General features: G+C 43.4%; 1 protein-coding gene across 1 annotated transcript; it reads left to right on the top strand.

The window, feature by feature from the left end:
* Window positions 1-4,667: 4,667 nt before the first annotated feature.
* On the top strand, window positions 4,668-8,521 carry CD59 (CD59 molecule (CD59 blood group)). The gene is made up of 3 exons (XM_008922911.3): window positions 4,668-4,780; window positions 5,453-5,554; window positions 6,953-8,521. The coding sequence occupies exons 1-3, from the start codon at window positions 4,717-4,719 to the stop codon at window positions 7,144-7,146; spliced, it is 360 nt and encodes a 119-aa protein (XP_008921159.1). The 5' UTR covers window positions 4,668-4,716; the 3' UTR covers window positions 7,147-8,521.
* Window positions 8,522-12,369: the final 3,848 nt, after the last annotated feature.

Consider the following 12,369-nt stretch of genomic DNA (forward strand, 5'->3'; position numbering starts at 1 on the left):
GTGATTTTCCTCAGCACTGCTGGGCTGTCAGAATCTTCACGGAGCAGCAGGAGAGAATTGAGTGAGATCCTGCAGGTTTTGGGCAGGTGTAACACCCACCACACAGTGCATCCAGCTGCCAAATTCTTCCTGTGGTCACTGTAATCCAAGATCCGTAATCAGGAATCCAAGATCCTCAACACAGGAATGTCTTTCACTTCCTTCGGCCACCATCCTGCAGGTGCAGCCTGAAGTTCTGCCACCTGGTTCAGATCTGACTCTGATACTGGTGCTCGGTTAGGACTTCACCTGGCAAGGTAAAACCAGCCCTGTTAACCCTGGCACATCCAACACAAATATGAAACTAATCTCATCCTTTTTCTGTCCATGGAAGAGCCCTACACTGACAGTCTCTTTATAACTGTAAGATTCCTTCAGCATTTTTGTGGGATTTTGCTGGTTGAATGATTTAATGGAGAGGACCTTTGGCCATGATTTCCTTCCTATGACTCCATCACATGAGAGAAAAACAAGTGCTGTGCTGGACAGTTGGAAAAAAAAATCAACCAAAAGTTGCTATGCAGGTTATTCCAGGGCTAGTTTTAGTTTTTCCTGACATTGTTTAATCCCTCAGAGTTTATGCAAAGAATTTAAGATGAAAAATTCAGCTGGAGTTGGAAATACCATTTATCTGTGATGATACAGATAAATGTATGCTCTGTTGGAGGGACTGGTGACAGATTTTGGGAAGGAAAAACAGGTAAATGTTCAGCTTTGGCTGAAGTTCCTTGTTCCCAGTTCCTCATTTAACTGAATTTATAAGGGATTTTTTCCTATCAAGTATTAATTGGGTGGATTCTCACTTAATAAATTGCACCCAATAACCCACAAGTATTTTACCCTTATATAATTTTGCTTTTATTTATGGTTTAAACAGAGGTAGAATCTTTTAGACATTTATAAGATTGTAATCTCAGGTGACGGATAATCATTTTACCACATCAACAGAATCTAACATAACTTTTGGGTGATTTGGGGTTTGCTTTAGGTTTAGCAAATAAATTGGCAGTTTTGGTGTGGTAACAAAAATAAATCCAAGATTCCTTTTGAAATACAACTGGTAGTCACATGTGTTTAATACTGTACTCAAGTCAGCACTCAACTTTTTTTTTTCTAAATAGCACTGATATAAGTCAATGTAACAAAAACCCCCTTTTGGTGTCCTCAACTACATTTCTGTTGCTCTTCTTCAGTGTTTTTCTAGGTTGTGAATGTTTAGCTCTATATTCAGCTGCCTCTGGAGGAAACTGCCACTTTCCATTCCTGGTTTGTTCCTTTGTGTGTTCTAAAAGTCTTGTTTTCCCTAATCTATTAATTCCCACCATAAGGCCCTGGGGAGACCTTAGAGCATCTTCCAGTGCCTAAAGGGGCTCCCAGGGAGCTGGAGAGGGACTTTGGGCAAAGGCTTTGAGTGATAGGACAACGAGGAATGGGTTCCCATTGCCAGAGGGACTGAATATTGGGGAGAAATTCTTGGCTGAGAGGGGGGTGAGGCCCTGGCACAGGTTGCCCAGAGAAGCTGTGGCTGCCCCATTCCTTGGAAATATTCCAGGACAGGTTGGACAAGTCTTGGAGCAACCTGGACTAGTGGAAGGTGTCGGAGTTGGAAAGAGATGACCCTTAAGGTCCCTTCCAATCCAAACCATTCTAGGGCTTGACCGCGAGTGGCAACGCACGACAGGCTTCGGGAAGAACGCGCGTGAGGGCGGTAGCCGAGTTCCCAAAAACCCTTCTCGGCCTGTGGAAGCAGCGACTGCGCAGCTACCGCCCGTTCCCGCTCCCTTGGGATCGCTTCTCCCGCCTCGGCGCCCCCCGGGAAGGGCGCGCTCCGCCGCCGGGGGGCACAGGGCGGGCGGCAAGCGCGCAGCCCGTCCGCTTCACACAGAGGGAGAGTGCAGGGAAGGCGCGGCAGCGGCGGTGTGGGGAGAGGAGTGGTGCGGGGAGAGGAAGGCTTTTGCCGGCACTGCGGAGGTTTGGTTGCAATGTGTTTACGCCGTTTCTAAGGCGGTGGTGTTTTGCCCGCGCCCGGGGCTGTCCTGAGTCACGGCGCGGAGCGGCCGCACCGCACTGCGCTAACGCGGGGCCGGGGCGCTGCGGGCACCCCTCGAGCGGCCCCGGAGAGCCGGGGAGGGGAGCCGGGGGCACCTGCGGGGGGTCTGGGCACGGGAACGAGTGACCTGGGCAACTGCGCAGCCCGCTGCTCCCCGCAGGCGTGGGGCTCGTGGTGCTGTTCCCTGGTCCCCGCAGGAATGGGGCTTTGTGGTGATGTTTCCTGGTTCCCGCAGGGACGGGGCTCATGGTGCTGTTTTCCTGGTTCCCGCAGAGATGGAGTTTGTGATCCTGTTCCTTGGTCGCCCCAGGGATGCGGTTTTTGGTCCTGCTCCCTGGTCTCCACAGGGATGGGGTTTTTGGTTCTGCTCCCTGGTCTCCACAGGGATGAGGCTTGTTGGTCCTGTTCCCTGGTCCCCGCAGGGATGGGATTTGTGGTCCTATTTTCTGGTCACCGTAGGGATGGGATTTGTGGTCCTCCCATTCTCTGGTCCCCACGGGGATAGGGTTCATGGTCCTGTTCTCTGGTCCCTGCAGGAATGGGGCTTGTGTTGCTATTTACCCCATTCTCTGGTCCCCACCAGGATGGGGATGGGGCTCCTGGTACTGTTCCTCTTTTCCCTGGTCCCTTGCAGGGATGAGACTCGTGGCCCCGTTCCCCTTCTCTGATCCCCGCAAGGATGGGGCTTCTGGTCCTTGTCCCCTGGACATCCTGCAGAAATGGGGTTTGTGGTCCTGATCCCTGGTCCCTGCAGGGATTGGGGCTCGTGGTGCTGTTCCCTTTTTCTTGCCCCTTTCTGTCGTAAATTGTGATTTATGGTGGCAGTAGCAGCAGGTTTGTCCGCCTGCCCTCTCCCAGGTGGGACTGCAGAGAAATTCTGTTTCACAACGACGCACTGAGCCTTTCATTGCAGTTGTTGTTTCTTGTCATTGAGATGGGTTGGATGCTTGGGTTAAAAAAGCAATTTAGAAAATTCAGTCTAGGAAATGTTTTTGGCTTTATTTCTTTTAAGCCATGATGTGAATTGCTGTCTCTATGTATTATTTTTTTTTTTTAAGCTAAAGTTTTCCTGTTTTTAAGCTAAAGTTTTCCTCCCTGTCATTCTGGAGTACAGAAACAATTACTCATTTCACAAAAACAGACTGGTTGAATTACTACTGGCCCTGATGATTTTTATTCATTTGCCTTATATTTATTCTGGTCATGACTTGGTTTTGCTAAAAGGCGAGACTGTTTTCCCGTGCTGACACATTGGGTGACTGAGGACTCCTGGAAGATGGAGAGATTCCCAGGGAGGTTCTGTTTGCTGTCCAGAATGGCTCTTGCTGTAACCACCAGACCAACAGCCCTTCTGGAGATTTACGTCACTGTGGGATGAGCCTGTGGCCTTGAAGGGCTTCTTTTGCGAAGTTGTTTACCCCAGAAAAATCAACTCATCTTGCACATTATGGTTATGTTTTTCTTAGTTTTCCTGCTCTGCAGCGGGTCATACAGACAGGAAAAAAAAAGGTAGTAGCCCTTTTTTTTTGTTGCATTTTTTATTTTGTTAGACACAGGTTTTTTGTTGTTGTTGTTGGATGGGATTTTTTTTTGTCAGTAGGAAAATTAAAAAAGGGTTGAGAAGCATTTAAATATTGTTTTGCTATGAAACCATCTTTTCAGTCTTCTGGGAGAAAAAAACTCCAACCTAGCATGGTTATAGCTGCATATAGAAATAGCTTCAAGCAGAATTAACAGGGTCAAGAGCAGTGATGTGATGATTTTATCATGTGTAAAACTTGTTTTCTGAATACCTTTAATATTCTGGGACTTTCAGTCCCTCTTGGGCTTTGAAAACAAACATAAAATCATGCCCTCCTAGCACAAGTATGGTCCCCCCTCTCCCTTCTGTGCCTGCTTGATGCCTTCTCTGAATATCCTACTCTGCAATAGCAGAGATTTTTTAGTGGGAGCTCTGATTGCAGTTCAGACTCTGTGCAGAAATCTGTCTAATAACTCCTGCTTTGGAGCTGCCTGTGTTCAAACAAAATCCTGCCCTTCCCGTCTCCCTGCTGCTCATGGATTGCAGCAGTCATGGAGACCTGAGCCATCGCTGCAGGCACTCGGTGGGTTATTGAATATGTCAGTCCCTCAGGGAGAGGGAGAAATTTTGGGAAAGGACAGGCAAAAGCTCCTTTAGAACAGCCAAACCTCTTGCAACACCATGACAGAGAAGAAAGGAGCACAGTCTGCCTCCAGGGTTATTGGGGAATTGCTGTGAAAGAAAAAGCATTTGAGACATAAATGGCCTTTTTTTTGTTGTTGTTAGGTGCATTTGTAGTTGTGAGGAATAGGGAGACCTGTTGAATGGTGTAATCAGAAAGGAGAAATGAGACCCATCTGAGCCTGTCAGGGCTCAAATATCAATTCTCAGAATAAAAATCCCATTCTCAGAATAAAAATCCTCTCTTGGAAAGTGAAGTTATTTTTCTCTCTTGTCTCTTCCTGTTTCTCCTGGCCAATGCTTCCAGTTCCATACTGAAGTCTCGAAGTCTGGATTCCTCACTGGGGATTTTGCTAGTTCCATGTGGCTTTTAAATATAATTAACATGTAACATCTCTTTATGCCTTCAAACTAGGGAGGAAGCATGACCAAGATGAACTTCATCCTGTTAACCGCCTTCATTGTTCTGGTTGCTTTTTGTAGTTTTGGTGAGTAGAAGGGAGGGACCTTCCTATGTAATGTTGTGACAGGGGCTGAGAAAGTCATGGCAAAAATGCCAGAGAAGGAAAAATAGCCTGGATTATTTCATACAACTTTGGGGAATGACAGTGACCTTTGAAGCAGGGCTTAGTTTCTCTCTTAGTTTCTGATTGTCTTGGGTCAGAAGAGAGAATCAGGATGTGATGCTGCTTAAAGCAGCAACAGACTGTGGTGGCTTGCTGCTGGAAGACTGGGTGATTTGGAAACCAGTTTGTTTATGAGAGAGATATATGAAATAAAATAGGGATAGAATAAAATTGTGCTGAAAGTGTCATTGCCTGTCCTTTCCTGCCTGGAAAAGGCAGTCTTTTAAGAGCAGATAAAAGAAGCAAAAATTTAATACCTTGTTCTACAGACATATAATGGTGCTTTTAAAAATGACATGAGTACATGCTTCAAAATCTGCCTTTCAGAATTGCCAGTTTTGATTTGTACAACTGACATAAGCTCGATTTTAGCTGAAGTCTTGAGTTTAATAATTTTGGCTTGAGTTTAATAACCAGGCATTTGTTTTGTGACAGTTAGATGCAGACAGTGATTATTATTTTTTTTTTCATTTTTAATGCTGCTGCTGTCTCAGTGCTTGATTATTCAGTAAAGATAAACCCTTGTTTTCTTAGGTTCTACCCTAAGATGTTACCACTGCGAGAACAGCCCTTCCTTGTGCAGGTCCAACAGCACTTGCTTAACGAATGAAGATAGTTGCTTGCAGATGAAATTTGGTATGTATGGTGTCCCACAGACCTAAAATAAACACAACTTGTATCAGTTTTCATCACCTGTGCATCTCTAATCTGGCCTTAGTATGCATTTCTAAGCCTCACTCAAAAGAAGGTTGCAAATCCTTTTGAAGGTCATGCTTATATCCAAGCAACTGATAATGTAATGACAGTTTAGGCAGTTGATTTATAGTTGTACAAGCATATATACAGATGTCTGTATATATGGATTTAAGAAACAAACAAACAAAGAAACAAACAAAAACCCATCCAAAGGAGCTGGAAAAAAATAGGAGACGGCGCTGACTTTAAAATACAAACTCTTTGCCCTGAATTTGTTGTGCTTTAAGAACAGATAAAGAATGTGCAGCCCACAGAATACACCTGAGATGAAGACTCTGTTGTTTATGAATTGTCACTACTAAAATAAATTCACTTTTCGTGAGGGTGAAGGAATCCTCACAGAATCGCAGAATGGTTTGGGTTGGAAGGGACATTTAAAGATCATCTAGTCCCACCCCCCTGCACTGAGCAGGGACATTCTCAACTAGAGCAGGTTGCTCAAAGCTCTGTCCAAGCTGGCCTTCAATGTTTCCAGGGAAGGAGCATCCACCACCCCTCTGGACAACCTCTGCCAATGTTTCACCACCCTTATGTGCTCTTCAAGCTCTATCTCCTGCATATTCTTCCCTGAAAGGGCTGTCGAGCCCTGCCACAGGCTACCCAGGGCAGTGGTGGAGTCACCATCCCTGGGGGGATTTAAAAGCACAATTTATTGAATCCAACATCTGCATTTCTCTTGGATTGCTGGTGATAAATGCAGGAACTGATGATAAATACAGGAACTGTGGAGTAGCTCCATGGAGCGCTAACAACACTATTGCAATCACAAGCTTAATATCCCAGATCACCACTCAGAATAGCTGAGGGTGCAAGACTTAGCAAAAGGTGTCCCTTCTGCGGAGGGTGAGGGGGACAAACCCACCTACCAGTCCCTGCAATTTCATGTCTCATCCCCCAGTTATTTTCTGTGCATTTTACACCTTATTAACCACTGTTGTGCAAAGTGCTGTGGGTGGGAGTGTGGTCAAACCTTCCCTGCCTTTGTGGGCACGTGGTAAGGGTTATTTCTTGGTAGGAGGTGAACAAAACATTTGTGGGTATCAGGTGTAAGTGAGGCTGCAGAGCTTCCACCTCAGTCCACATTCATCCCCAGTGCCATGGCAACACAGACCACCAGACCTCCATCCAGTTGCTGTGTTTACACCATGTCACATATTGAGCTTTGCATTTTCTCCAGTGTTTTGTGCTTCCAACACCAGGCAGTGCTTTTCTCTTTGTACCAACAATGATATTACTGTCAATATGCTCTTAATCTGTTTAATTTATTTTTTTTCATAGGTAAATTGAGAACTTTCTCCTGCTGGAAGTTTTCCCAGTGCCACATGAATGAAATTGCCGAATTCTTCCAGCTGGATAATTTTGAATTCTTCTGCTGCCAACATGACCTGTGCAATGAGGGGGCCATTACTGGGGTTAACAAAGCAGCCTTCAGTGTTGCCTCTGTAATGGCTATGTTATGGATGCTCCTGTAATAATCCTGATTCCTATGCTGTACTTCCAAGCTGAAATTACACAAAACCATAAACTCTTTTCTATATTGTACTTCTCACATTTTCAGTTCCTATCTGTGGGCAGAAACATTACCTTTCCATTCTAAATTCTGTTTCCTGAGGTTTTATCTGTTAAATCACTGTCTCCACTCACGGGAAGGAGATGTGTGCTGTTACCAGTTACTGAGGTGTTTTGATCTATCCCCATATTCATAAGGAAGAGAACTTATTAGGAAGTAGTGTTATGTGGAGAATTGGGGCAAACTCCAGTGGGTGGTGTGAAAGAGAAGAAACACTACAGTTTTTCTGCTGGAAACCATCATATTTTTACTATCCCATAAACTGTAATTATTGGGTGGCATTTCTGTGGGGTTTGGTTTGGTTTTCTTTGGATTTGCGCTCACCACAAGAAGTGTTGGCTCATAAGTATGACCTTGCTGCAGGCTTCTGAGGATGGAAATATTCAGTTTAAAGTAATGTAGACACTTTGTTTCCATCACTGTAACTTTTTTTTTTAAACAAGCCAATGATATAACCTTGTCAAGTACTGTTATTTTGAGAGAAAGCATCTACATTTCTTAAGCCAAAACCAAAATAATGCTGTAAGTGAAGAACACTTTTCCCTTTTTTTTTTCTTATATATATTTCTGTGAGCATGTAGACAACATGTGCTGGCTTCTTTTTTTATTTTCCTCATGTGATATCCATGCCTAGGATTTTAACTGAGCATGTGCTTTGCACTGAGTATTTATTGGTATACTGAAAATTGATTATAAAATGCTAAAGAATTGAAATGGCACATCTAGTTTACTTTCCCACCTAGTTGGGTTTTGGTGAAAACAGTGACATGTAAACTTAACCTTTCAAGCTTCCACCTAAGAGTATTAAAATCTTGCAGAACTTTATTTTTTTGACTTTTATGCAACTCTATAAATGCCAATGCACAGTATAAGTGTGTTTATATAGCATGAATAGAAGCTGCTCAGTTTGGATGTGTAAGAGGTCTGGAGCTGGAATAGTCCATGGTGGCCTTTGATACATCTCTGGTACCTGGGGACCCTCTTGGTCAGGTATGATGCCAAGTTCTCCTTTTTCTCTTCTGGAGCTGTTGATATGTCCCTCCCAGAGTTGTGGTCCACTGCCAATGGAATATCCTCTTCTTGAGGACCCTCTGCAGGGTGCCAGTGATGCCAGTTCACCCAGGCAGGACGAGGGCGTTGCTCCATATCCATGGTGGGCTCTGCGACGTGTCTTTTGGTTAAGCTTATCATAGCTGTGAGAGTATCCTGGGATCTGTCCTATCACTCCAAATATGGAAGTCATCCTGTCTTTGATTAATAAAAATGTCAGAAAAGAATATGTGGAGTGAGCGTGTGGTGATTTATCAGCATGGTATTTACAGTTAGATACAACTCCAGTCATTTCCACGAGAGGTGCATCCAGACTTCCCATCCAGAGACTCTCAGCAAGTTGCAGGTAGACTTCTCTCCTTCCTTCTTCTTATTTCCCACATGATTAGCAAAAACAGACACTAGAAGATAGTAATTTCTGCACAGTGACCAAACTCAGGCTCGTTTTAGGTGAAAAAGTATTAAAGCACTGACTCAGTGTAAAGGGGGGAAGGTTTGTAGCAGATTGGTGTCTTTTGTTGGACAAGCTGATAGTTCCTTATGTTTAAATCATCTTGGTTGCAGCATTTTTTCTCTGCTGTATAGTCAACACCTCTTGGTGGTGGCACTTTTTAACTTGTTTTATTGCTGTATGGTCTGCATATATAAAATATTCTGCTTTTTTAATAAGTGCAAACAGTAGCTCTGTATTTTGTCTGAGTTCAAACAATCATTTTTAATATTTTGTTTATAGCCTTGAACACTTTTTGTGTCTAATTGATCATATTTCTCCTTCCTTCCTCTTCTAGAAGCAGTTTTGAGCAGTAGAAGGCCACTTTTTTTGTTAAGATGAACAGCAACATTGTTTAATTCCTGTTAGGTTTGCATTTTCTGAGCTTGCAATGGGCTGCCTGATGAGCTCTCCTGCAGACTGTGGAACAGTGACTGCTCCTTGAATTTTGGCTCTTCCGCCACTGCTGCTGTGTCACGTCCAGATCTCATGGCCAATCCTCAAAGACGGGTGACCAGAGCCATTAAAATCTTAGATGAAATACTGGAATTTGATCTAAAATTCCATTTAGTTATGCTAAGACAGTCTAGTGGAAGAGCAGCAGGACCCCCAAGTCCTCTTCTGCCAACTGGTTAGCTCCCAGCACCTGCTGGTGCCTGGAGTTATTCCCAGTCTTTGGGGTGGGTCTCACAAAATGGAACTTGAACCCCAGGGACTCCTAACTTTAGGCCACCCTCAGTGGGAAGCGCAGCTGCCAGGTATTTAAGACACAGGATAATGCAAGAGAAGTTCAGGGTGACCTTCTGTATCACTGTGCAAAGGTGTCTCTTGCCCTCTGCAGTGAGTGCTGGGTAACTTGCCACTATTGTCTGGGTTGTTTTGGTTTCATTTTGTAATTATCTAAATGGTTTGCTCTGCTCTGAATTAGAGGCATAATTCAAACCTCAGCCTTAGCCATTTACCTCTGAGTGTGCTTTTTATGCCAATACACATCATTTATATACTAATGGCCCTCTAATCATCAAATCTAATAATCAGAAGATGATTAGATGATCCCTGCATCTACTTCTCAATATTCATTGCTGTCATAACCAGTAGTCCCTGTTTTTTTTGGATCACAGGTTACACAGGAATAAGAAGAAGGAGGTAACAAATGGAAGGGGTAGCAGCAGCAGAAATTCACTCTTGTGACCTGTCTTTACCATTAATTCCTCTCTCAAGCCTTCATCCTGCTTTCTGCCTTCTGCATAGTGGTAACCAGCTGTCTTTGACTTGGACTTGGGCATGGAGAGCTTGGAATTTTCATGGTACTGGTAGGAATGTGGGGCTGATATACTTGGTTGATAGGAATTTGGCTTCATCCTGTGTGAAGGCCTACTCTGGTTTTACCAACCCTCATCAAATATGAGGTGGGATGTCTCCATGTTATTTCAGGATGCAGGATACTGTGGAAAGGAGCAGATGCATGGGAGAGAGCAGACAGGCAGAGCAGGCAATTTCCTCCCACTGCTATTTGGAATAAGAGGAAAGAGGAGGCTGACCAGTGAGCAGCTTTATTTTGTAAAAAGGGAAAGGAACTGGTAAGATAATAAAATAGTTCCAGTAGAGAACTGCACATTAAGTAACTCACTGTTGCACTAACTGAGGCATCTGGATACTGCCGTTATATAAATATTAAATGCATTTAATAACAATGGTGTTCTTCCAGCTGGAAGAGAGTTTAACATGTCTCTGAGGGGCTTGGATCTCTCTGCTAAGTACAGTCAGTTCCAGGATTGGCAGTAGAGCAAGGGAGTTTTTGGCTGTGCCTAAACATCCAAGAGAGCATTGTCTGCAAGATCCCCATGTTCTGTTCAGGCAGAAACAAGCACTTTTTGACTCGACACAATGTTAATACTGCACTAATTAGGGCACTGCTAACACCATTCTGCATTTGTCTGTGGGATCCCTGAAAGAAGGACCTTGTAATTTCTACTCCCATCTTCCCAAGAATAATTTATATACTGGGATAAAATCAAGACCCGCAGATGATATTATCTTTATGGGTTTATATTCTGTGTGGATCATTACAGTATGACAACTTACTGCATAGGAAAAACTGTCCTGGAGCCCAGAAAAGGGCCTGCCTTAAAAATGCTTTTGGTTTTTTTCTTGTAAATGGAATGAATAAAAAAAAAAAAAGTATTTGGAGCAAAGTTTCCCTCCTGATTAACAAAATTTCTGCATGTTATGCAATGTTGGTTCTATTTAAGTGTTTAGGAGTCTTGCATTGATTTAGATGCTCCCAAATCCAGATCCCAGCCCTGTTCTGAGTCTGAGTTATTCATGGCACACTACTGTTGTTCAGGAATAACAATTTAATTCCTCACTGCACAGGGTTGGCTTGATGCTTAATACAATTGAAACCAGCCACTTACACCATTTTGATGGCTAAAGATGAGAGTGAAGCACGTGCACTCCCATTTTCTCCTGTTTCAGCTATTCGGAGATGCTGCTTTGGGGCAACTTTGGAAAAAGATGGTGCTATGGAGGTACTGCAGGATGGGGATAAAATTACAAAGGTTACAGGTTGAATAGATGGATGTTGTGGTCAGATTCACTTTGGAATTTGTCTGGGAGGCTACTGTGAATGAAATTAATTGGGGCAGGAAATAGTGCAAACATGACTCTCTGCCTTGTGCTCTGCTAGGCGCGTGAGGAGCACAGTGCAATAATGAGAACATTGGCTTAAAACTTTCCATTGTTTTAAGGATCCAAGTTTCCTCTGGGTTTCATTAAAATGCACAATATTTTTGAATCACTCACTAGCCCAGCAGTGCAACAAGGTGTTTATTCCCCCATTTATATCCCACACAATCCTTATTCTCCAGGTGATTCTCCAAGAAGGGCTCTGTGTCCAAGCCTGCAGTGCTGGAGTTCATTCCATGCTCAGACTCCTATTTCCAGAGATGCTAATGTCTTCCAGAGAATTTCACACATCCATCATCAGTTGACATGTCACTAAGTGGTCCAGGCTTGGTGAGAACATGCACAGCTCAGTATAATCATTTAGGTTGCATCCCAAAAAAATGAAGATAAGAGTCTGCAGCGTTGCACTAGGAAAGATTAAAATTATTAAAATGACAAACACATCTTGAAATCTAATTTCTTGTCAAGTCTGTTGAGTTTCTTCCTTCCTGCTCCCAGTCATGTTAATGTTGTAGGCTCCTGTAAATTAAGGTTTATTCTCTGTCTGTGGTCTATAGGATGAAGTGATGCTTGTCTGGGAAATGCTAGGGCTGTAGCCCATAATCCAGTGCCAGATACTGCTGGAAAGCTGCAGTTTGCACACAGCTAAAATGACTATCTAAAAGATTACAGAAGACAAAATACAAAAGCTGCTGCTGTCAGATATGATGTACAGCTTTTGTACTTGTATGTTCTACACCGTAGAAAGATGGAGGTGATTTTCTTTTTTTCTGCTTAGAAAAAGGATTTTCAATCCATTCCTCTCCCTGAAAGCTAGATCAATAAAACTATTGTTATGAAAATTGCTCTCCTAACTATATAGCAACCAGTTTTTCTAGTATGAAAGTGTTTTAACTT

Source organism: Manacus vitellinus, unplaced genomic scaffold (genome assembly GCF_001715985.3).
Source record: "Manacus vitellinus isolate BGI_N305 unplaced genomic scaffold, ASM171598v3 scaffold_57_pilon, whole genome shotgun sequence".
In the NCBI taxonomy this organism is placed as follows: Eukaryota; Metazoa; Chordata; class Aves; order Passeriformes; family Pipridae; genus Manacus; species Manacus vitellinus.